The 23,460-nt window shown below is 60.4% G+C and overlaps 8 protein-coding genes across 8 annotated transcripts; 2 read left to right on the forward strand and 6 right to left on the reverse strand.

Moving 5' to 3' along the window:
* Positions 1–1,734: 1,734 nt before the first annotated feature.
* JDV02_001707 (uncharacterized protein) lies at positions 1,735–2,397 on the forward strand (the record flags this gene model as incomplete). The annotated part of the gene is made up of 1 exon (XM_047982659.1): positions 1,735–2,397. The coding sequence occupies one exon, from the start codon at positions 1,735–1,737 to the stop codon at positions 2,395–2,397; it is 663 nt and encodes a 220-aa protein (XP_047838625.1).
* Positions 2,398–2,672: 275 nt separating this feature from the next.
* Positions 2,673–2,957, reverse strand: JDV02_001708 (uncharacterized protein; the record flags this gene model as incomplete). The annotated part of the gene is made up of 1 exon (XM_047982660.1): positions 2,673–2,957. One exon carries the CDS (start codon positions 2,955–2,957, stop codon positions 2,673–2,675), a length of 285 nt encoding a protein of 94 aa, XP_047838626.1.
* Positions 2,958–3,384: 427 nt separating this feature from the next.
* JDV02_001709 (uncharacterized protein) lies at positions 3,385–6,035 on the reverse strand. Its single transcript, XM_047982661.1, has 5 exons — positions 5,891–6,035; positions 5,491–5,498; positions 5,040–5,393; positions 4,865–4,952; positions 3,385–4,771 (listed from the first exon to the last, which is right to left on the reverse strand). Exons 1-5 carry the CDS (start codon positions 5,900–5,902, stop codon positions 4,412–4,414), a joined length of 822 nt encoding a protein of 273 aa, XP_047838627.1. The 5' UTR covers positions 5,903–6,035; the 3' UTR covers positions 3,385–4,411.
* A 3,904-nt stretch (positions 6,036–9,939) lies between these two features.
* JDV02_001710 (Feruloyl esterase) lies at positions 9,940–12,041 on the reverse strand. Its single transcript, XM_047982662.1, has one exon. It carries the CDS (start codon positions 11,355–11,357, stop codon positions 10,140–10,142), a length of 1,218 nt encoding a protein of 405 aa, XP_047838628.1. The 5' UTR covers positions 11,358–12,041; the 3' UTR covers positions 9,940–10,139.
* Positions 12,042–12,895: 854 nt separating this feature from the next.
* Positions 12,896–13,648, reverse strand: JDV02_001711 (uncharacterized protein; the record flags this gene model as incomplete). Its single annotated transcript, XM_047982663.1, has 1 exon — positions 12,896–13,648. The coding sequence occupies one exon, from the start codon at positions 13,646–13,648 to the stop codon at positions 12,896–12,898; it is 753 nt and encodes a 250-aa protein (XP_047838629.1).
* Positions 13,649–14,246: 598 nt separating this feature from the next.
* On the reverse strand, positions 14,247–15,570 carry JDV02_001712 (uncharacterized protein). Its single transcript, XM_047982664.1, has 2 exons — positions 14,873–15,570; positions 14,247–14,768 (listed from the first exon to the last, which is right to left on the reverse strand). The coding sequence occupies exons 1-2, from the start codon at positions 15,250–15,252 to the stop codon at positions 14,573–14,575; spliced, it is 576 nt and encodes a 191-aa protein (XP_047838630.1). The 5' UTR covers positions 15,253–15,570; the 3' UTR covers positions 14,247–14,572.
* Positions 15,571–19,401: 3,831 nt separating this feature from the next.
* rpl36 (ribosomal protein L36) lies at positions 19,402–20,759 on the forward strand. The gene is made up of 4 exons (XM_047982665.1): positions 19,402–19,494; positions 19,816–19,916; positions 20,178–20,259; positions 20,339–20,759. Exons 1-4 carry the CDS (start codon positions 19,441–19,443, stop codon positions 20,417–20,419), a joined length of 318 nt encoding a protein of 105 aa, XP_047838631.1. The 5' UTR covers positions 19,402–19,440; the 3' UTR covers positions 20,420–20,759.
* Positions 20,760–20,818: 59 nt separating this feature from the next.
* On the reverse strand, positions 20,819–23,163 carry JDV02_001714 (uncharacterized protein). The gene is made up of 2 exons (XM_047982666.1): positions 22,550–23,163; positions 20,819–22,430 (listed from the first exon to the last, which is right to left on the reverse strand). Exons 1-2 carry the CDS (start codon positions 22,684–22,686, stop codon positions 21,011–21,013), a joined length of 1,557 nt encoding a protein of 518 aa, XP_047838632.1. The 5' UTR covers positions 22,687–23,163; the 3' UTR covers positions 20,819–21,010.
* Between the last annotated feature and the right edge of the window lie 297 nt (positions 23,164–23,460).

Below are 23,460 nucleotides of genomic sequence, written 5' to 3' on the forward strand. Positions count from 1 at the left end.
CACTCAGGCGCTCAGCGAGGCGAGCGGCCGTCTGAACCCTCCTCGTACTACGAGCGGCCCTGGCCGTCAGGACGCAGTACACGTGGTATAATTACTTACTCGACGAGGTTTTGTACGTACGGGTGTATACGCAGCACACCCGTGGACGGTGTTTGCCTTTTTTTTTCTCTCTCGGTCTTGTCGACCAGGGCCCCGGTCTTGATTGCATCTTGGCTCGAGCGGGCCATCTCAGCGCCCGTTGTCGTCGCTGTTGTCGTCGTCGTCGTTGGTTCTGCTAGTACTACCAAGGTACTGCTGTACCACGTGCGACTACTAAAATGTACGTTAGTAGTACACATGCCGCCCGGCGGATCTTCCCAAGCCTCCTCCCCGGCTGGGCTGCGTCCCCGTGCGCGTCTGCCCACAGAAGAAAACGCCACATTTTCCTTTGCCCGTTGTGTGTCTGGTCTGTCTGCCGCTTGTCAGTCACACCCTCTCACAGCAAGTACCGGCCGTCGGTCGCCCTACTAACGTTACTAGCCTGCCTACCGAAAGGCAAGTTTGGCAGGCTCTTGTTGTTGGACCCTGACTGACTGACTGACTGACTGACTCCCTCCCCTCTTGGTCTCGTGCACGCGTGCAGTCGGTGCCAAGTTAGTAGTTACCACCTCCACCATCTAGCAAAGTCAAAAGCCCTCGCTCCGGTTCAGCACCAAACCTACAGTACAACGTACCTACCTCACCTAGTACTATGTACATGCAGGTCCTTGCTTTTCCCGGTTACCACACTGTTAGTAGTACTACTGTATCGTGCTGTACCGTACTGTATCGCATCGAACGATATAACACACCATTATCCGCCCCTTCCCGCCCCGCGCGTAGCCCGCCTGTTCGCCCAGCCCACATCTCCTCCGAACCCCGGCCTCCTCCACCTCTGGCGCTGTGCTACTATACTTCAGTTACTCTATCGAGACCCTCTCGCAGAGGCAGCGCTTCGTCCACGGCGAGCCCCAGAAAAATCAAACGGTGCCGGTTCAATCCCTTTGTTGCTCGACGTCCCCTCTCAAAACGGGCGCAGGCTGGCGGCAACGCACACGGAAGAGTCTGTCTGTCTATCTACGCGCGCACAGCAAGGGGGCGCAACCGGTGGTGGCTGGACCGAAGGCCTCGACGGTCTCCCTTCCCACCACCCAACCAACAACACGCCTGGTCTGCCCCGGCTTTCGAATTGCCTGCTCTCTCTCTCGCTCTCTCTCGGTGAGTGAGGGCACGTGCCTACCTGCCTGCCGCCGTGCGCACCTCACTCGTCGTCGTCGTCGTCGTCGTCGTCGTTTCGCCCGACATACTTCGTGCATCCTTCCTTCATACTCGCCTTTCCCCCCCCGCGCAAACGACGACGCCGCGAGTCACGAACCCCGTGCCAAGAGGCAGCGCTGATAGAGCACGGCACTGACGTGAAGACGGAGACGCTCACGCGACACCTTACGCCATCGACGCCCGCCCGCGCCCGCGCCCCCACGCCGGCTCGTCGAGCATCACATGAAAAAGACGGGATTTGCTCGACTTGGCATCGCAGCTACTACTTCTTTTTTTCGTGCCATCTACTGAGTGCATTGAGGCCGCTCAACGACCCGCCCGAACGGCGACAAACACCCCCGACTTGTTGGCCCCGATAGATAGAGACGCACGCACGCCTTGGCCTTACTACCGCCCAACCATCGCGCATCAACACCATCATCATCATCATCATCCATAATGGCCGCCCGCCCTGACGCCGCCCTGCCCGACCATGTCAACCCTCCCGCCGCCCTGCCATCCTGCCTCTCATCCACCGCCCAGGCCCGCATCCTCATCTGGCGCACAGAGGTCGCCTCTGCCCTCGCTCCGCCCCCCAAGTCATCGCCCTCCTCGGCCGCCTCCACAGCGAGCTCCCTCCCCTCGGCCACCTCCACCGCCACCTTCACCACCACCGCTTCCCCGCCGGGCGGCGACGACGACAACGGCCTCGGCCGCGACAAGCCGGCAAGGCGGCATCGCTTCTGGCGCCGCCTTGTCCGCCGCCTGTCCCTCCGCGGCGCCGGTCCCGAGGGGGCAGGCAGCCACGCCAACCTCCTCGACGCCACCGGCCTGCCGCCCGATGCCTGCCACGGCGATGGCGGCGGCGGCGGCGTCGTCCCCGGCGGCGAGGTCATCCGCACCGCCATGTACCGCCAGGACGCCGCCGCCGCCACCGCGCCTCCTCCCGACAACGACAACCCTCTGATGGGGCACGGCGAAGACGCGCTGCACGACCCCGACGACAGCAGCGAAGACGACGTCCTGCGGAAGCAGAGGAAGCAGCAGGAGCGCCTCCAGCGCGCCGCCCGCCTGCTCTCCCAGCAGAACGCACGGGCCGCCGCTCTAGCCCACGTGGCGTGAGAGATTCAAGCAGCATGGAGCAGAGCGGATGCCCCCCTTTCTGAAAAGACGACAGACGAAGAGCCACAAGAAGGCCCTTTTGGCGAGCGACGACACACGGCATATATATACCCATTTGAACCGGCGGTTGCGCAGTACGCGCAGGAGTTTTACTTTCTTCCTTCTTTTCTCCTCCTCTTCTGCCCAGGCTATGTTTTTCTGCTTCTCTTTTTAACCCCCCCCCCTCTTGCTATATATCAGGACTCGGAGTCGGAATTGGCGTTACCGCATCAGCGTCACCCATCATTCATGAAACGTGCTTGGATCAACGAGACATGGACCTTGTTCTTCTTCTTCTTCTTCTTCTTCTTCTTCTTCTTCTTCTTCTTCTTCTTCTTCTTCTTCTTCTTCTTCTTCTTCTTCTTCTTCTTCTTCTTCTTCTTCCTCTTCTTCTTCTTCTTCTTCTTCTTCTTCTTCTTCTTCTTCTTCTTCTTCTTCTTCTTCTTCTTCTTCTTCTTCTTCTTCTTCTTCTTCTTCTTCTTCTTCTTCTTCTTCTTCTTCTTCCTCCTCCTCTTTGGCATATCTCGCCGTGAGGGACAAACGGCGCACCAGCACGAAATGTGCGCCCAGACGCACGTGTATATAGCATGGCCACCAATTTAACCCAACACCCCCTTTTCCTCCTCCTCTTCCCTCCTTGGCCAGACGAGTTAATAGCTAAATGGTAATCGACGCCCCAACATGGGATTACGCTCTTGTGAACTCTTCCGCGGTGACGCTCGTGGCGGGGCCTTTTGCACCTCTCGTTTCGTAGATAAATCTCATGAGATGAATCTAGCCTGCAGTCAAGCCGGTTTCCCGGGAGCTCGTTCCCAAACTCGGAGGGGAAGTGATCCAGCAACGGCTGGCTCAGCGCCCTCGCATCGCTAAAGTTACTTTCCCAATTCAAATCCGTCGCGTCGCAGAGATTGACTACTCCCTCCCGAAAGTCCACATCGCATCACACACGTCACGTCTTAATCTCAGTATAGGCCATAGCTTTATTTTAATTTCTTGTTCATTATCCACGCCCAAGACCCTCTGTACAAGTTTCCCTCCCTGCAAGGCAGCATCGTCACTCGGGCCAAGGAAATAAGAGGGTGAAGGGTGGCAGCGGAACGTTACACGGGGAACGAGGTCCCCCCGATATGCAGTCCAGCGACAGCATCCGTACGGGCGGTTCCGGGTTCCCCCCGCGAGAGGAGGACCGAGATGTCCGCCGAGAATACATGCCGGTCGCCGAGGTCGTGTCCGTCCAACAAACAGCCCAACCTGCCTCCTCCTTCTTTTTTTGGGTGCCGCTCGTGGTATTGATGTACCGCAGAGGAGATACCGGCTGGTCGTCGCAGTTGGCCAGGATGGGTGGCCTCGTGCCGGGGTGGCCATTTTCTTTTGGGGGATGTGAACGGTGTGCTGTCGATGCGAGGTCATGATCCCTCCCCTCCCGAGAGAGACGACGAGCCATCAGATCGGAGGAAGACACAGCCGTAAGGGGGAGATGGTGAGTTAAAACCGGATTGAAAAAGCAGAAACAGCATTTGCATGGGGTCGATCCAGCAAAACCGTGAATCGATAAGTCTCGAGACAAAAAGGAAAACACCAGGGCAAACTCAGGCAGAGGGGACCATTCCTCGACATATTCGCATCCCAGGGAAGCCGGCAGCACGACGCTCGCCGTGGTACAACAGCCGCCATGTCCCTCCAACCCGATGGATAGAGGCCATGGACGACGCACAACGTTTGACGCGCGACCGCGAACCCCCAACCCAGTTTCCTTCCAGACGGAGCAAAACATGCCGTGATCCCTCCCCGCCATTGCCACAAAATCAACGCACTGCGCACCCGCGCAATATCACCTGCCTGCCAGCCCTAAAAACAGAGGCACGCCACTGCTCGCCAGATACAGAGGTATAGACGCGGAGCAGTCGGCCAAGCATCGCCCCTCGGTCCCAGTATGCCGAGAGGTCCATGGTATCGGGTGGTGAGAGAAGCAGATTTAAGAGGCGGCCGCGGGGGCGGGCTCCTCGGCCTTGGCCTCCTCCTCGGCGGGCTTGGGGGCCTCGCCCTCCTCCTTCTTCGGGGCGTCGGCGGCGCCCTCGGCCTCGGCGCTGTCGGACGAGGTCCAGAGAGTCAGGTTGTCGCGCAGCAGCTGCATGATAAGAGTGCTATCGCGGTAAGACTCCTCAGAGAGGGAGTCGAGCTCGGCGATGGCATCGTCGAAGGCCTGCTTGGCCAGGTGGCAGGCACGATCGGGGGAGTTGAGGATCTCGTAGTAGAAGACGGAGAAGTTGAGGGCAAGGCCCAGGCGGATAGGGTGGGTAGGAGTCAGGTCGGTCTGGGCGACATCGGTCGCGTTCTGCACGGCGTCTAGGGTAAGCATCCGTTTTGGGGGCGAAAAAAATCGAACCAGGGCACACGGCATGTGATGTCTGGTCGCGAGACAACGTACCTTGTAGGCCTCGTGGGCGGCAGTAGCAGCGACCTTGCGCTTCTCGCCAGAAGCGAACTCGGCAAGGTAGCGGTGGTAGTCACCCTTCCTGTTGTGCGGGAACGAGTGGTCAGATAAGAGCTCGGAGTGCCCAATGACAATGTGGGGCCTGAGAGGGCGGGGAGGGGGGGCTTACATCTTGTGGTAGAAGACCTTGGACTCGCCGGTGGCGGCGTTGGGGATAAGGCTGTCGTCGAGGACGTTGAGGACGTCCTGGCAGACCTGCTCGAGCTCGGCCTCGATCTTGTTGCGGTAGTCCTTGATGGTGGAGACGTGCTTGTCGGAGCCCTTGGACTCCTCCTTCTGCTCGATGGAGGAGATGATGCGCCACGAGGCACGGCGGGTGCCAACAACGTTCTTGTAGGCGACGCTGAGCAGGTTGCGCTCGTCAACGGTGAGCTCGCCGCCGATCTTGGCGACCTCCTTCATGTAGGTGACCATCTCATCGTAGCGCTCGGCCTGCTCGCACAGGCGGGCGAGGAAAGTCTTGCTGTATTCACGGGGTGTGGTTAGCGATGCCGTTTCTTTCTGCACGTGGGCAGCCCGCCGACGGGCTCGTCTCGGACGGCTCTGCAAGCTCGACAAACCTTTCACGCTGCAGGAGAACAAAGAGTTAGCCAATGTCAGTCACACGAGTCCATATTGAAGCTGGCCGCGAGAGCAGGGCGCATGGGAAAGGGGAGAGAGGGGGCCTCGGGCAGGTCACTGGGCGCCATGGGGCGGGCAGGCAGTGACAGGACACGCCGCGATCCGCAAGAAAAACATCGCGACAGCCGTGTGCCTATCCTTGTAGGCCGCAGCGAGGCCGCGGCGGGCTTGGGACCCTTTGCGCAGACGCAGGGCAGGTTGTGAGGCAGAAACGGACGCGGCGGCAACAGCGGTGCATGGAGACGCAGCGCGGCAGAGAGGAGGGGGGGGCCGCCGCCTTGTCCCGCGAGGGGTGGGCAGCAGCAATAGCAGCGGTAGCATCGTGAAGAAAGCACGTACCTCGGTAGTCATGGTGGCGTAGAGTCAACGGACGGGGGGGAGGATGCGGGATGGTTGGGAGGATCGCGGTGGTTGGAACGGAGAATGATGCTTGCGAAGAACGATGCGGGAGAGAGGAGTTGGGAAAGGCGAGAAGAGTGCGCGAGTGCAGAGAAGAGGGGGTGGGTGTTTGTGTATTTTGATTGTGGATAGGCCTTGGGGGATTGGGGGTTTTCTTTGGGGTTCGCACGTCCTCTGTCTTGGGCGGAGCCGGCGGCCAGCGGCAGGATTTAGCGGGCGAAGCTGGGCTCGTGGGCGGGTAGTGGGTGCGCGCCACGGCAGCAGAGGCCAGGTTGTAAGGTATGGAACCCAGTGGAGGAGGGGCCGCCAGAGTACCTCCAGTGCTTTACCTCTAGTACTTTACGTTTAGGTAGCACCAAGGTCAGGCAAGCTGGTAGCTCAGCAGGACACCTCATCAGCGTGCGCGGCAGGGCGGGGGACAGGCTACAGCTCATTCGCGCCACTACTAAGGTACATGCCCGGGCAGCAACGGAACCTGCTAGAGCTGCTGGACCTGCCTGGGCGGACGCCTCCATGGCTGGGCTGGATCCCGCCGCACCTCGCCTGGGCAGCTACCTGTACCCAGAGGAGCGGTTCTCTCTCGCCTCGGGCATCGAGGGTACATCGAGGCTGACGGCGGTTGCCCGCGGATGGAACGTACCTTGCATGATTTGCGGGAGGCGCCTTGACTTTGCCTGTCAGGCACGAATCACTCCCACTTCATCAAGGGAGAGGCACCACGAGTCCCCGTTTTCTTGCTTGGGCCATGTGAAGCCTCCCTCCCCCTTTTTCATCCGATAAAGTACATCACAGCACACACAGCACATCTCGGCGCCCGCAGCGCAACGCAATGCAACACAACGCAACGCAGCCGCATGGAGAGCCGCCTGGCTCATCGCCCAGCCATGGGAGTCCCAACAGCAGCAGCAGCACCCGGGCCGACGGGTCCTTGGGCCTCGAAGGGAGTTGGCGGCCCCGCTGATGAAGGGCCACCATGTGGAAAACCTGGCGGATCAGCAGGCCACCACGGATGATGCACCGCACAGCACCGCACCCCTTTGAACCGCCTGAGTGGTACCATGGAAGGTACCTGGCACCTCTGCGGTTTTGCAGAGATGCTGCAGGTACAGTCCCTTGCCTCCCATCGGGCGCATATCACACTCGTTCGCGCCCCATCTTTGGGCAAGAGACTGACTCTGATGAGGTACATTGCTGGCGGGCGGGGAGGGGCAGTCGGCGCACCGTATCTTACCTTTGGCTCAAGTACTTACCTTCAGTGCTACTAGTACTGCTAACTAGCAGCTCAGCCACAGGCGGCGTGCACCTTCATTCCACAGAGAGGCGACGTGGGCTGCGGTGTCAATGTGGGCGGGCTGACGAGGCTGTTCGAGTGGAGGAGGAGGTTGCTGGTGCGGGCCTCTTTCTTTGGCGCCTGATCATCACCGGGAGCGAGCGAGACCACTGATGATGAGGCGGGCAGCCCCAGGCTAAATAAAACAATCACTGGAACCCCACTGTTAGGCGTCTCTCCCGTCCTTGTCCCCCTCACAGGCGCCGCCCGCTGGCACTGTCTGTACGTACCTACTGGTAACAAAGGCCTTGTCATTGCCCCTCCCTCCCCCAGCGTCGATGCCTCTCACCAGAGTGCACAGACAGTGTTATCAACCTCGGCCGACCATGTGGGTGGGACGAGGGCATTTGCTTGCACGCAAACACACGCGACGGGGCCGGCCCGGGGGGGGGGTATTACCGCAAAAGCTGGGGGATGTGCGTTTTCCCCGTGCCTTTTTTTCCTGTACATTCTTGAGCCACGGGTCTACCTGTGTGAAGACGTCGTGTCGCGTTGGTTGAAAGAGGGGCATCGTCCCGGTCTTTCTGCCAAAACATCTCTTTCACCGGCGTTTCATTCGTCGCCAGACGCGTACCGTCACCTGGAGCTCTACAGAGGAGCTGATAGCGGGCCGCGGGCCTCCATGCCGCCACAGCATATCCATATCCAATTTCGCCCCTTTATGCGTCATCGCGAAGCGAGACGCGAAACGCGCATGGAAGCCGGCCCAATCATACCGTGCTCCAATGTGGCGGGCTTCGCCTTTGCTCTTTCCATAATTATTACAGTAGTATTATTACCGTGCCCTACCTATCAAAGTTAAGGTGATGCTCTAGTAGAGTAATATACTTTCCCCGCCTGCAATTTGCTGCCCCATCCATTGACTGGGTCGCCCGCCGTTGTCATTCATTCATTCCCGGGAGCCTCATTTGGCCCGGCTCGATTTCATCGGCACGGAAACCTCTCCCTGTCTTGCTCTCTCGTCCTCTTCCTCATTTTCGCTCCGGGCCCCCGCCCTACCTAGGTCACGCAACCCAGTTCATCTCCGTCGCGATTCCCGCCCGCGGGCATAGTTACGCTTTTCGCGCATGCCCGGCCTCGGGCCCAGGCGGCGATCCGGACTCTGCACGACACAGATCGCTGGGTTTGACGACGACGACGACCGACCGCGGACCATACCTGCCTAAAGGTGCACCAAGTGTTGGACCAGTGTCATGTGGCAGCCAAGACTCAGCCATCAGCCCACTAGGATGGAAAGCGATTTCCTCCCACTCCTCAACGACGAGAAGCCCTCGTGGATACGTTCAAACCCCCTCATTATTCGGCGTAGCGGTCCACGACGTCTCTCCCGTTTTATTAGTGGCGGCTCGACTCGCTACCAGCCCAGTCATCGTCGACGTCCGCCCACGAGGACCGCATGCGCGGCCCGGCACTCCTCCTCTTTGTCTGTCTGTCTGTCTGTCTGTCTCTGACAGGCAGCCATTGCGGGGGCTAGGACTGCACATTGTTTGTTTACTGGTCGACACTGTTTCGCCAAATTGCCCCCCGGCCCAGTCATCATAAAACAAGCTACGAACCTACCAGGCTTCGTCTTCTGTCGTCCAGACTCGCACACAGACGGGCAATGGCCTCGGCGACTAACTGCCGATCCCTTGTCGCCCAGCCTGCGCGAAGAGGAGGAGGAGGCTGTGCTCCGCCCATGCTGTGTGGTTGATTTCATCGCTTGCCAGGCGGGCTTCTTAGGCTATGCCAGATCCCCCCCCTTCCCTCACATGACGATGACGACGTGCCCCTCCCCTCTGTCCCTCTTTTCCACCTCTCTCTTCTATGAAACCACCCCCGTCAGCCTTGTCCAGGCCGTCACATCGACATCAGCCTCATCGCAAATTGCACCACCTCGCACGAAGTAGTAGTGAGTCACACATCACTCGCCGACCCCTCCCTCCCTCCCTTTCCAGATTCGCTCCCGGGTGTCATCCGTGCCTCCCCTCCGTCACCTCGGTCGCGTGCCAGCGTCGCACGGGCAGGGAAGGGGGGAGGAGACAGCACAAACAAGAGGGCATCGGCACCGATGGTACTACAGGCTCGTTAGCCCCTCCATCGTCCTCGAGGGCGCAGGCTTGTTTTCTATTTCCGTCGCCCTGTTACTTGGTTATCAGTGCCCGAGACAAGAAACCAATGGTCATCCTGCGCTTCGATTCTCGCTCGCCACTGGCCGGCCTTACCCGTCCGTGTCTCTTTGCCGCCTAGCCGCCGTCCCACCTCTCTCCCCTTGCTTTGCCCAGACGACTCCCGATCTCCCTCCCTTCCAATATCAGCCTACCCGGTAGCAATAACGGTCTTGCGCGCGCACACGTAGGCACGTAAGCAACGTTACCAACGTTACTCGCGCAAGTACAATCGGTGTTAGGGATTGTCGGTATTTTGATTGGTGAGGATAATGCGTCGCAGCGCGACTTTTGCTCGCATGGTTGGCCTCGTGGTTTATCCAAAGACATGCAAGCATTGATGTAGACGCCGTGCGTGTGGGTGGGCACTTTCTGGTCGACCGTCGCAGGCTGAATCCGGACATGTCAACCGCCAGCGCCCGACGACACGCGAAATCTGCCTGCGTTGTAGTCCTCGCGTAGCCTTAGAAACTCGGGTTGCATCACTAACGGCATGAAGAATCATAAAGCTTCATCACCAAAGCATCAATTTATCAAGACTCGGTCGACGAGGCACTTTCCCCTTCGCACCCAGCCTGCACCTGAACATATATACGCCTATCCTCCTCGCCCCAACCAGATACCGCGCGAGTCCATCCGTCCAAACTCCTTGCGATGCAGCGCAATAACGACAAAGGCCAACAGAAATATTATATAGTAAAGTATGTATGTATTATAGCTCGGCTGGCTGCGACTCCGGGTCCTCCCGGAGCGCCCAGCCCTTGCCCCAGTTGGCCGGGTCGCCGCCCGGCACGCACAGGCCGAGTCTCCAGAAGTAGTCGCGGTGAGCAAAGAAGAGCTCCCACAGCCGGAACCGGGCCGGGAACGACAGCGTCTCGAGGTGCGCGCGCGCCATCTCGCGGCCCACGCGGCCAAAGTGCAGCAGCCGGCGCACCGTCTTGACGAGCGAGGCCGACTCGGCGCGGGCGCTGCACGTAGGGTCGCTGTCGCCCAGGCAGATGCGGATGTCGTCCTCGGACGGGGAGAGGCTGGGCTTGGATATGTACACCTCGCCGCCGTGCGGGCGGTAGCCCCATTCCTCGAGGGGGAGGAGAGGCACGGGGTCGTTGGCGTGGGTGACGCGGCGGTAGGACCGCGCCTCGAGCCGACCATTGTCATCGTCATCGTCGTCGCCGCCGCCATCGAGCCCGAAGACGTTGTCGACGAAGCGTGCGAGCTGGTAGTTGCCCACCCGAGGCTCGCCAAACGTGGTGACGGTCACGCGGTCGAAGCCGAGCGAGACCTTGAGCTCCAGCGCGGCGAGGCAGGCCACGGCGCCGCCGAGGCTGTGGCCGACGAGCTGCACCGAGTACGTCGGGTACTCGGCCCGCAGCCTCTGAAGCTCGGGGAGGACGACGCGGCGGGCGTTGCGCCACGAGTCGAGAAAGCCCATGTGCACGGTGCAGTTGTCGCATTTGTGCCTCGGAGGCTCCCGCGGCGTCTTGGAGCCGTCGTCGGGCGACGGGTACGGGACGTACTTTTGCGGCACGGTGCTGAGGTCCACGATGGTGTTTGTGATGCTGTAGGTGCCGCGGAACGCGACGATGATGGACCCCCCGCGGCTCCTTGTCCCCGTCTCAGAGCGATCCGCATCGTCGCCGTCACCGCGGGTCAAGCGCCCCCCGCCCGTGTGATCCACGGCAATGTAGCCGCAGCTGTCGCCCATGAGCATGCCCGTGCTCCAGGTGTTGACGAGTGACAGGCCGGGGAAGTCCTTGCAGCGCGACACGCACTGGAAGGGCTTGTGGACGCCCGTGTTGCCCACGCAGTACGAGATGTCGACGAGGCGCGACAGACGCTCGAGGTCGGCGAAGAAGGGCACCGAGACGGAGGCGGCGGCCAGCCCAGCGAGGAGCTGCCATGTCAGGGCGAGCCAGAAGAGGCGCCGCATGATGACGAGACGCACAGAGACGACGGTGGTGGTGGCGGCGGTGTGGTGGTTTTGTTTCGGCGAGAAGCTAGAGGTGGGATATGAGGTCTAGCGATGCCGGGGGCATATCGCGGGCAGCAGGAGGTGAGACGTGCCCTGACGGAGGGATCCAATCCGGGTTGGGCCTCCGGCGACGCAAGGGAGCAAACAAGCCAGGCAACGACAGCCCGCTGTTTGCCGCTGCAACGGAAGGACAGCGCCGCCAACGAAACCGCAGCGACGTCGCGAGATTTTTCTTGGTTCTGCGAGCGCGGAGAGAGTCTGGGCCTCGTCGGCCACGCGGGGTCCGTCTCTCGCGTTTCTGAGCCGCGGCGGGGGGCGGGAGGAGGAGGGCTTCTTTCTCAATGTCTCAGACGCCCGGCAAGCTGGGACATGGCGCAGAGGCGGCGGCCCAGATATATATTGTGTGAGAGACAAAGAAGCGACGACACACACACACGCACACACGCGGGTTCGCTGGTGCCGCGCGCGCCGGTAGATCTTTAATTTTTTTTTAAAAAAAAAAGCCTGGAGAGGAGAAAACGGGCGCGCGCCGGTTCTTGCTGCGGCGCGGTCAGAACCGGTGAGGCTGGTCTCGTGGTGGTGCGTGGCGCGTGGCGACGGCAGGCGGGTTTGTTTGTCTGAGGCGGGTGGTGAGACGACGAGCTCATGCATGACTGGAGTCTGGGGGAGTCGAGCAGTCATGTATCGACCTTAGGTATCCATGGATGGATGGATCCATCCCATCGACGAACTGCCGATGCGGGGCCGCCTCCCAAGGTTCTGGGCCAGCCCAGTTACAGTTACTACTACAGGCTGTTGGCAGTTGGGGCCGCCCTCCTCCACAACCCGCATGTTCCATGGATGAGATGGAGGCGCTGCAAGCCCGCTGCAGCAGCGCCCAGGCGCGTTCCATGAGAGCTGGAGACGCCCCGCCTCGGCGTCCCTAGTTAGTTTTATGGCGGGCGCCTCAGCGCTGCGAGGGCAAACCGCTTGCGGCTGCAGTGAGGTGGGGGGAGAGCGCCCAGGCGGGCGGGCACCACCCCGTCCACCTGGCAGCCAGCCACAAGACCGTCCGAAACGGGCAATTCGCGCCTCACACGGACCACGTGGCGGCTCCGCTGGGATGCCTTCGCTGCCTGCCCTCCGCCAAAGTTTAAGCCACACTTGCACGTCCAGCAGCCGCAACTGACAAGGCTCGGTCGCTCGGCTCGTCTTTGAATCTTGATTGATTGCTTGCCTGCATGTCCCCGTTCGCGCTGACCTAAAAAGGGCGGCCACCGCCAAGGCTCAAGCTATCCCTCAAGCGAAGGTTTCCCATCTTGGCCCGCCGCCTCTCATGCCGTCTTCAGGTCGATCCTCTTGCACATTGCAACTACACGATACCTCCACAAGAAGGAGGGGAGAAAAAAAAAGAAACTTTTCCACTGAATTCATCAAACATCGGGCGGGCGCTCGCGCTCTCTCGCTCTCTCTCTCTTCCCCACATCCACGATGCCAGTCCCGGCCTGTCTCCTTCTTCAGCGGCGGCCAAACATGCCCGACGCGTCCAACATGGCCGTATGCATGTCATCCGTCAGGCCCTGTTCTGACGCCATCATCATCCGCCTCATCCCCGTGCCGTCCACCCCGCCCGGCCCCCTCCCGTACACCGCTTCCGCAAACATGCGAAGCTGCATCGGGAACCGCGCGTCGCCGTAGTGCTCGACGATGTCGGCCTTTTCGACGGCGCAGGCCAGGTCGTGCCACTGGCCCCCCGCCGTCGCGCCGAGCGCCTCGCAGTCCGCCCGCTTGCCGTCGTCCCACCACGCCGGCAGCAGGCCCGGCCGGGCAGCCACGCGGCCCAGGAAGCGCTGGAAGCCTCGCAGCCCGTTCGAGCCGCCGTCGTAGATGCTGCCCTCCTCCACCTCGCCGTCGAAGTTGTGCGTGTCCTCGATGCGCAGCCGGTAGGCGTCGATGAGGAGCCGGAAGACGTCCCCCTCCGACCGGTCGTGCAGCCAGGTGCCCTTGTCCAGACGAGTAAAGGGGTCCGCGACGCCGCTGTCGAGGCCCTTGGGAGGCGAGAGCCTCCCGGCGCTTGCCCGCTCGGCGGACGTGTGCGACGGTCCGCCGCCGCCGCCGCCGCCGGCTTGCTTGCCGCAGACCTTCTTATGGGCTTTCCAGTCGGCCTTCTGGCAGTCCCTCGAGCAGTACAGGGACGTGGAGCATTTCGCACAGTGCTTGAGGGTGACCTCGGGCGGCGACTTCTTGCAACCGGTGCACTCGACTGCCATGCTTTCTGTTGGGCTGGTTCCTGTCTGAGAGGAGAGATGATGAAGAGTTGTGAGATGCGAGGTATAGTACCGCCGGCAGTCGACACACTTTCTTCCTGTCTTTTAGGGGCGCTTAGAGGATAGCTCGTCGACGGGATACCAAGGGGCGACCGTGCGACAGGTGCGAAAAAAAAAATACGACGTGACACAGAAACGGCTCGACGGCGGAGAGCTCACCTGGGATGGCTCAGCGTCGTGGGGGACAGAAAGGAGGGGTTGGAGTGAGGCTGAGGGGATAAGAACCTGGAACAGCTCACATACCTTGACAGCCCCTGGAATAAGCAAAGAAATGTCACGCTTCGTCCACTTGTAGTCGAGAACCGTGAGAAGGGAGAAGATCGAGGCACACGGAAGAAAAAAAGGAGGATGAGGTTCCGTGGTACCTGTCGATGATGATGCGGACCAAGAGAATAGAAAAGGGAAAGAGACAACGCGAGGATCAGGCTGCCGACTTGACCGCTCTTTGTTTGCCTGGTGGTCCTGTGAATCGCAGCTCCGTTCGCAACACCAATCGCAGCAAACGGTACGAAACGCTTGTATATGCATATAGCGAGCAGCCCGCCAAAACGAGCGTGGGATATCATTGATATGCGCTTCGTACCTAAGGTAAGGAAGAAGCCAAAAAAGGCGGGGCAGTCCAAGAACCTGTCTATAGAGCATGAAGAGAAACATGATGGCGGGCGTCCTGGATGCGGCCTCTGGGACCGCATCGCCATGCGCACACATCCTTCGAAGTTCGCACCATATTTACACCATCTGTCCCGGCCCCTCGCTTGTGATGTTGTCTCCCTCCTTTTAGTGCCGGCCTCAACTCAAAATTAAAAAACATCTCGCAGCATCGGGGGGGAACTGAGACCGCTCATGATCAGCCGCGCACCCGCGCGCTCAAGCGCCGAAGGACCAGGCGACACCCCGGGTCTTCTTGTTGCGGACGACGTTGCTGCGGCGGTGAGTGGGATCCCGGACTGGGTTGATGCTCGTGAAGAGGGCGAGCGTATCCGTCTGGTTGGAGGCGCAGGCGCCCGTGCCGCCGCAATGCAGGGGGATGTCTGCGCTGCCGGAGACTTCGTACGAGGGGACACTGTTGGGACGAGGAGGTCAGACTGGTATCCAAACATGACAAGCCGACCCCGAATCTCATTGTTGGACTGCACCGGCGGGGGTACGCCGGGTCGGTTCACTTACCCTCGGGTGTTGGGGCAGACGCGCTCAATGAGGGTCAGGCGCTTCTGCTCTCCCTGCCAGATGAACTTGACGTTGCGGTCGGCGCAGGCGAAGCGCGGGGTGAGGCTGTCGGGCGTCGTCGACTTGGAGGTGGTGTCCCACGCGCACTCGGTCGTCAGGTTGCTGTTGGTGTTGCGGTACTTGAAGCTGTACGAGCTCAGGTCCGTGGCTGAGGAATTCTTCTTGCCGACGAAGTTGAGGACGTGGTACGAGACGGGCAGCGAGCAGTCGTTGCCGGGGTCCTTGGCCGCGGCAGCGAGCGACGCAGGCGGCGTGTAGGCCGTGGCGGCCAGGGCCACCGAGGGCACCAGGGCCGCGAGGAAGACAGATGCCAGCTGCATGTTTTTTTTGGTGGTTGGGGAGGTGGAAAAGGTTTCGTGAGGTTTTCGTGAAGGGGGGGGCAACCGAGTCTACGGTTGAGAGAGAGGTTGAGGGTGTAGATTGCGCCTTGCCTGTCAAAGGTCTGCGTGAAAGGAACAAGAGAGGTGAGGTGAGGTGAGGTGTCGTCGTCGGAAGCCAGGCCCTCAAGTAAGGAGTGACGAAGATGTTTATACAGGCCAAGGAAAAGAAAACACAGAGAGTGCCAACAGGGGTCGGGGGAAACAAGAGACGAGACGGGACGATGTGCTGGAGTGTGACCCGGCCGGTGGTAGTATATATGTCTTTGTTCGACTCTAGTAGGGGGGCGAGGGGGGGTGCGTCGAGGGAGTGTCTTTGAAGGGGAAATGTGGTTCTGCTCATACGGCCGGCGGAAACATGCAGGACAATACGGTGATGGATGGCACAAGAGGCGGACCAAGAGTTGTGCGCGAGTGACGGATAAGAGGAAAGCACGGCAGGATCGGAGTGCACACAAAGCTTAGTAGGTACTACATAAGGCACTGTACTGGAGGTAGGTACAAGAGCGATAGCCCCCCTCCCCCCCGTGCGTAACAGCGACGAGGAGGAGGAGGAGGAGGAGGAGGAAACAGAGGCTGCGCGGCTGCGGCGCATTGTCTGATAGGAGCCCGATGGATGGTGCGTGAAACGGATGGACGGACGGACAGACTTATTACGGACAACGGACGGACATGCGATGGTGGAGCAAGAGGAGCGGCACTTGCACATCAATGGAGACGCCGGCAAACTCTCTGTTACCACCACCATTACTACTAACTTACTCCGTATACTGTACTACGTACTGCCAACTGCCCAACGGGGGCCACGTCCAGCCCGGGCATCCTGGCTTGGCCGGCAGCCACAGCCCTTGGGGGGGTAGCAGTATTACCAGTAGAAGTAGTGGTGGTGGTGGTGGTTAGTCGTGCCGTCTGACAAGGCATGGTCCAGTACTGTACGTACGAAAGGACTGCCCGGTGCTCTATGTGATGTGGAGCCCGGTAATATACTCAGATGAGTGATAGGCGCAGAGGGCGTCTGGGACGGATGGGATTCTGGATCCTTGTGAGGTGAGGTGAGGGGAGGGCGAGTGAGGTGTGGTGTGTGCCTGGCCCAGCCTGGCTTGGTTGATGCTTTTTTTGGGGTCGCCCGGCGATCACCTCGGTCGGGTGGCTTGAGTGGCTGCCACGGGCCTGGCAGGCACGACACAGCGCCACCTGCGTAGCATCGGATCCCCCTAGCTAGTACGTACTACCTCCTACGTTAGTACGTATCCTCTTATCCACCTGTGCTGGTGCAGTGTAGTGCAGTGCAGTGCAGGGCAAAAGCAGACCGACGTCGTTGCTTGCTGAGGTGCAGTGCGGCGCGCCCTGTCGATCTCATATATCTGCAGGCCCTTCCTTGAAGCCAACCACCAACCTAACCACGGGAAGGGGGAGGGAGGGGGCCGCAGGGGAGCTGGCTCGCAGCCGCCCATGCAAGCCTTGCCTGCCTGTCTGTCTCCTTGGAGCCCCTCCGCAGCTCTTTCTTCGACACACTGCCTGCAGCTGGGGTGTCAGGTTTGACAATCGGACCGCTCGTCGAAACAAGCCGGCTGCCCATCTATTCCCTACAGCCCCTGTCCGCCTTGCCCAATGCGTGTGCACGTCGGACCTCGTTACGTTGGGAGGATGGACCGTTTGTCGTTATTGACCCCCGTGTGTTCGCGTGGGTTGGTTGGCCCCCATCCATCCTATCGCCTCCGTCTTAGTAAGTAGTATCCATCGTCTCCAGCGCAGGCTCCGACGAAAAACAATAATACTGGCTCCGTTGTCCGCTTTTCCGCTGTTTCAGAATACAGGTCGGTACCGAGTACGAACCGAGATGGGAGACGTGTGCCCAACTGAGATGCAAGGTGGATGTATTGGCTCGGATGGGTGGTGGTGAGGTGATGGGAGGTCGAGTTTGCCTGCCTGCCTGTGCCAGTGCCACCTACGTATGTACGAAGTACTTAACAAGTGGAGTGGCAGACCAGACGCCTAGAGGAAACCGGGGGCAGTGGATTGCGTTCACCTCATCACTACTAAGGTGTTCAAAAGCCGCGACCAGGGCCCACGGAAGACATCCAGTCGGCTCCACCGCCAACCTTAGTTTGTTTCAAGCCGCCCGTACGAGAGGCATGTCGGTGGCCCGCTGGCGGTCGGTGCTTCCGTCAATCGTCGCACAGGGCAGGCAGGGGAACTCTCTTCTGTCCATCCACATGCCACCAGCAGACCCGACCTGCAAGGCACCACCCACCACCACAGGCGAGGCGAGGCGAGGCGATATGCGATGCAATGCGATATGCGATGCGATGCGATGCCATGGATGGCACTTTGGTCATTGTTCCTCGTGGCCCCAAGCGCCACCCGCACAGCCTCCTCCAGCCTCCCGAGCCCAGACGAGCAGCTTACGCCCTTCTCGGCCCTCCTCTTACTTTCCCACGACTTCCATTCGCTCCTGCCTTTTGTGTGAATAAAATCCGGCCTTTCCATGTTTCGTCGGGCTTCGCGCCGTTGCTACGGTACTGTTCTGTACGTACCGCAGCGTCAGGCAGGTACTGTGCCTTTGCTGCATGTGCATCAAGGCCGGCCATCCTCCCTACGAACATCATGTCTCTTACTCTCATTTCCCTTCCCTCACCCGCCCGCATTGCCGTCCCGTGTCTTTGCCTGTCTGTGTTGACAGTAATCATGCTGTTCTTATCGGATCATCACGGTCATCTTTGCCAGGGGTGGAAGGGGGAGGGTGTGGGTAACCGCGTCAGGCAAAATACGGCAGTGATGCTCACCATCTGCAGATGCTGCGCGCACGCTCATGCCTACAAGGCGCATCCCTCCGGCTTCAGGTCAGCCGCTGGCCGAACCCGATCCGTGATTACGGGCTATTAATTCTCACTCGCCGTGCTTCGTCATCATTAAGTTTTTTTTTCACCTACGACCTGCGTCCTCAACCTAGGGAGCCGAGCGAGGCTCCGCGCGCACTGTCAGAATGAAACCGGGAGCTGCCGTTGGGGGGGGGGGGTCCGGCGGTCCAGACATCATGACCGTAAGTCTGCAGATTCTTACACCGAGGTGCAGTGCATCGCTGCGGTCACGTCACAGTCAGCGAGGCGAGACAATGACGACGAGACGGGGGCCACTGGCGGCTGTCGACGGCAGGCGACGCTCAGGGTCAGACATTTCCCATGACAAGCTTTGCTGCCGAGCCCATCCGTCCGTCCTCGCCGCCGCGTCTCGCATCGTCACTTATCATCCCGGGCTGGGCCATCCCTGCCTCTTCCCGTAGGCAGCAAGGACTAGATGTGCGGCAATGGTTCCTGCACCGTAACATCACCTGGCGGCCCTGTCAACGGATGCCTGTCTGGGCAACCGCCGCGCGCGCTCTGCACAGGTGTGTGTTGTCTTTGCTCGCAGATCTGGGTGGCAGTTGCCTCGATCCTCCTAAGCGACCGCGACGGTCATGCGGATGCGCTGCCTGTTCCGACCCCATGCGGTCCTGAACGGGAAGGCCGTCGAGAAGCGCCCACTGTCGATCCAGCAGCGATCAACCCAACGCTGTCGGCACCTGCGTCTTCGAGGTGCAGGCGGCGCTTCTCTGCCGTGCGCGGCCGGGAGAGCGATGCCGTGTAGATCCATCTTCAGTCTCGAGAGCATGTGTGAGTAAACAGTGAGATAAGCATCTACTAGTAGTAGATGAATCTCTGCGTGTGCTTACTTCTCCTTGTGATATCCCGATTTGGCCTTGGGGTTGATTGGGAGCATCGTGGCTGGGCTGGCTTGGTTCCCAGCCAGGCGCAACTCTAGTGAGGCTTGACTGCACCACCAGCCACAGCCAGAACAGGACAGAGTCCCGACGTGAACCACTCATCAGAGCCGGCACTCGTGTGGGGCTTGGCCCGCTGATGATTGGTCTGCTAGCTCCACCTCGAACTGCCAGACTGCGCAGCTCGCTTACCCTCGTGCACGTGACCCACAGCTTTTGCGAAAAATTATTCCGCGCCAGGCCCCAGTGCGGTGCGGTGGACCGTTCGAAGCCCCCATCCACCAAAATTTCCTGGCCCCCCTCCTCTTCCCTCTCGATCTCTCAACCATCACCCAACGCCGAGTCGACAACCGCCGATACATCAACAAAAGATGGCCAAGGAAGCGCCTCGATCCGGTTTGGCCGTCGGCCTGAACCGCGGCCACGTACGTTGAAACCATTCCATCGCCGCCGCCGCCGGATAAACGCATCAATCACCGTCCCGCGCGCGCGCGTTGCGCCCACGCACATGCACACATACACACACACAAATGTCATATCTGCGGTCTCACCTCGTGGAGGATCTCTGCTTCTCTCGCCAAGGAGACCAGGGCGGGTTGTCCCTCCGTGGCGCCCGTTCCCCTCCGCTCCTCTGCGAGGTGTTGGCTTGCATTTGGCAAACCCTTCTCCAGAACCAGAAGAGACAAAACGAACAAAAGCAGACGATGGACGCTGACAATGTGATTCTTGGTTTGCCCCCCGTATAGAAGACCACCGCCCGTGTCGTCAAGCCCCGTGTCTCCCGGACCAAGGGCCACCTGAGCAAGCGCACGGCTTTCGTCCGCGAGGTCGTCAAGGAGGTCGCTGGGTGAGTTTTTTGACCCCTCTCCGCTCACGTTACGAAGATTTGTCCAGCAGTCCGACGGGAGCCGAAGGAGACGGGTAGTTCGATATTCGAGTCGGGGGTCGCTGGAGATGGATGAATGGCCGGGCGACCGAATTGCCCTCCGTTTAGCCTCGATGGCCTCTTCCCCGAACGAGTCTCGAATTGTCTGCCTACTTCGTCCCGGACCGCATCAATCGACGTGGGATACAGCCTCGCATACCCATGCTAACATGCCTCCTCCAGTCTCGCCCCCTATGAGCGCCGCGTCATCGAGTTGCTCCGCAACAGCAAGGACAAGCGTGCCCGCAAGCTGGCCAAGAAGAGGGTACGTCCGGGCCTCAGCACCCCCCACCATCATCTAAACGCCTCCTCAACACCCACATAACTAACTCCTGTCCTTGCAGCTCGGTACTTTCGGCCGCGCCAAGAAGAAGGTCGACGAGCTCCAGCGCGTCATCGCCGAGTCCCGCCGTGCCGGCCACTAAACGAAAGAGAGTCGCGGAAGCGCCTTCTTTTTCTTTTTTGCCTCTGCGTTGAGCGGGGGCTGGGCTGGTAGCGTCAGGAGGGGAATGAATGGGGGTGACGGGGACTGAAAATCAAAAGAGAAATAAAGACAAAGACGATGTTTAGTCATGGCAAATCGGGAAGCTCTTCGCATGGGAATCGGCGTGGTCACGATTTGATCGAATGTCGCTTTTGACGGCTTTGACGGGCTGCGGCAAAGCATAGCTGCGGTCCGTCGGAAATACCAAACCAATTCAAAATCAACAGTAAATGAGCATCATCAATGAGACGTTTGCGTAGTGGGTCGGACGACTTGTGGAGATGTCTACTCGTACTTGTACGCCCTGCACTTTGCCAATGAATATGTTCTTGGGATGCTAGTACACCATGACGGCATCGTCCATGCTCAGTTCATAGTCTAGGGATTCTATTTCACCATGACAGTACCGTCCACGGTCGCAACGCCAGTATCCATGCTCAATACAACCAACATCGCTTGCTTCCCAGAAAACCCTCGCCCCGTTATCTTCACACCCCTAATCGACGAGCATCATGCGCGCGCGCCTGGCGCCCTACTTCTTCCCAAACTTGAACCACTTGGGCATCTTCTTGCCGCCAGCGCCGCCCTCGCCTGAGCCCTCGCCCTTTTCTACCTTGCCCAGCTGCTGCTGTGCATGTGCCGCCTTGCCGTCGTCGACAGCCTTGGGCACCTCGGGGATCTTGACGGTCCGTCCCTGCCGGGCCACCGCCGTCTTGAGAAACGGTTGCTTGCGCACCTGTGGGGGCACGGCGTCGTCCCAGACCAGGTTGATGAGGACGCGTCCCGACAGCTTGTATCCTTTGATGAGGGTGTGCTTGGGGCCCACGTCGTCTTGTATGACCGTCTTCCCGCCGGGTAGGACGAGGTGGAAAGGGTATTGAGCGTCTGCCATGACATGCCGGACCGCCTCGTACAGGAAAGCGCCCGTCTCCCGCGGGCCGACCTGCCAGTCGCTGCTCGTGTTGTCTGGAAACCGCACCTTGACGAGCACAGACTTGATGGCCGTGAGGCGGGCCTCCTCGGCCGCAGCCCTGTCCTCGAGCTCCTTGTCAGAAAGCAGCCGCTTGTTGCGGGAAGACTCCTGCAAGCGGGCCTGATGCAGCTGCGCGTGCGCGATGCTGGGGGTGAAATCGGACTCGGACTCGGAGGCGTGGAGGGCCGCAGCGGGGACGTTGCCAGAGGGTGCGAGAAAAACGGAGACGGGTTGGTAGGGATCCTTGGAATGAGAGGCGTCGCTGCTCGGCGTTGAGTCTTGGGGCGTTGATTGACCCGTCGTGGTTGAAGAGTCTGGAGGTTGCTGTTGCTGTTGCTGTGGTGGAGGAACCTGTGGCTCGGTGGTGGAAGCGGGAGGCTGTGCCGCAGCGTTGGCCATCAATGTGTCCTCCCTCTGCTCATGCGACTCTTGCTGAGACTCAACCTTGGCGGCGCTCGCCGCCGCCGCCCCCTCCTCCTTCTTGCCTTGCTCCTCCGTATGCTTGAAGAACTGACTTATCTGTTCCATGGCTTCGAACAACGTCTGGTCAGTCTTGCGGTACGACAGCCGCACCAAGACGTTGCCCGAGTTATGCCCGAGCTGCGACAGCGTCTTCTGGAAGTCGTGAAACGTGGCGAGCTCCCGGCCCATGATGTTGAGGACGGGCATCTCGTAGTACAGCTGGCCGCTGCCGCTCGTGACGGCGCCTGCGACGCCGCGGGCGGTGATGTTGACGTTTCTGCCGGCGCTGGCGTCGCCGCTCTCGAACTGGCGCAGCACCTGCCACAGCGTCATGTCCGAAGGGAACTTGCGGATGAGGCGCCCGCCGGGAATCTCGCGCGCCTCGGGCTGCGGCACTTGCAGGGCAATCTGGACGGCCGAGGGCGTGTTGGACTTTACGACGAGCTCGAGCTTGGCGCCGGGGATGAGGCCCGAGGTGCGGAAGGGGACGGAGAGGTCAACTTGCTTCTGCTTGTGTCTGCGCGTGGGAGGCCGGGTGAGCAGTCGTTCGTCCCGAGAAAGGGGAGGGGAGGATATGGGAGCGTGAGGCGGCAACGCAGACTTCGGGAGTCTGCTTCTCAGCGAGGTTATACTGACTTTAGCAAAAACTTGTCGCCGGAGAGGTTGAGCTTGGTGCAGGCCTCCTGGAGCACGTCGATAAGGTAGGTCCCCGGCGAGACCTTGACGGTCGTGCGCCGGAGGTCGGTGGCGATGACGACGACGTGCGACGACATGGCGCGGGCGGCGGAAGGGTCAACGCGAGCAGGACGAGAAGAGGGTAAGCGAGAAACGGAGAGGTTTGGTGGATGGAACAGTCGAAGAGGCGCGAAGCCACACCGTGGCCGCCGGCGGTTGATGCGCGGCCGTTGTCTCGATGGCGGGGGTCGAGGGTAATGTATGAAGCAGCAGTAGGAGTAAGAAGCTCGTGCGTGGGAGACGCCTGGATGAGAAGCCACGAAATACCCAAGACCCAGGATGCGGTCTCTTGGTTCGGGAGACGTTGACCTGGGGTGTCAACGGAGAGAAAGAGAGACGGGTCAGAGGTTAGAGGATGATTGGGGATCTGTCTCGATGGCTGGCTGTGCTCGGCTCACGGCGACAGCTCGCTCATCGGTTGCGTTGCATGTCGCAAAGCCACCTTCTCGAAGCCTCTTTCCATCCGTCGGGTCCCCTCCATCAGTCAGTCAGTCAGTCAGTCGGGCGGGCAGGCAGTCTGGGCGGCGCGGGGCTGCAGCGCGTCACCTAAGCTACCTTCCTAAGTGGCTAGTAGTGCTGTAGGTACAGGTAAGTTACAGCGGGTGCACTACCGGACATCCGCCAGGCTGGCAGCGGGCCTACGTAAGAACCACTGCCACCTGGGCCCCATCGGCGGGAGCTCCGGCCAATCAGACGAGCTGTCTAGGTCCTGGGTCTCTCTCCCTGCTACGGAGCCGCAGGGGCCGCGCCAGACCGTGTTTGCCTTGCGGCGGGCAGGTGTAGCGGTGCAGTGGCCTTGCTGAGCTGCTGCT

The sequence above is a fragment of the Purpureocillium takamizusanense genome, chromosome 1 (assembly GCF_022605165.1).
Source record: "Purpureocillium takamizusanense chromosome 1, complete sequence".
Lineage (NCBI taxonomy): Eukaryota > Fungi > Ascomycota > Sordariomycetes > Hypocreales > Ophiocordycipitaceae > Purpureocillium > Purpureocillium takamizusanense.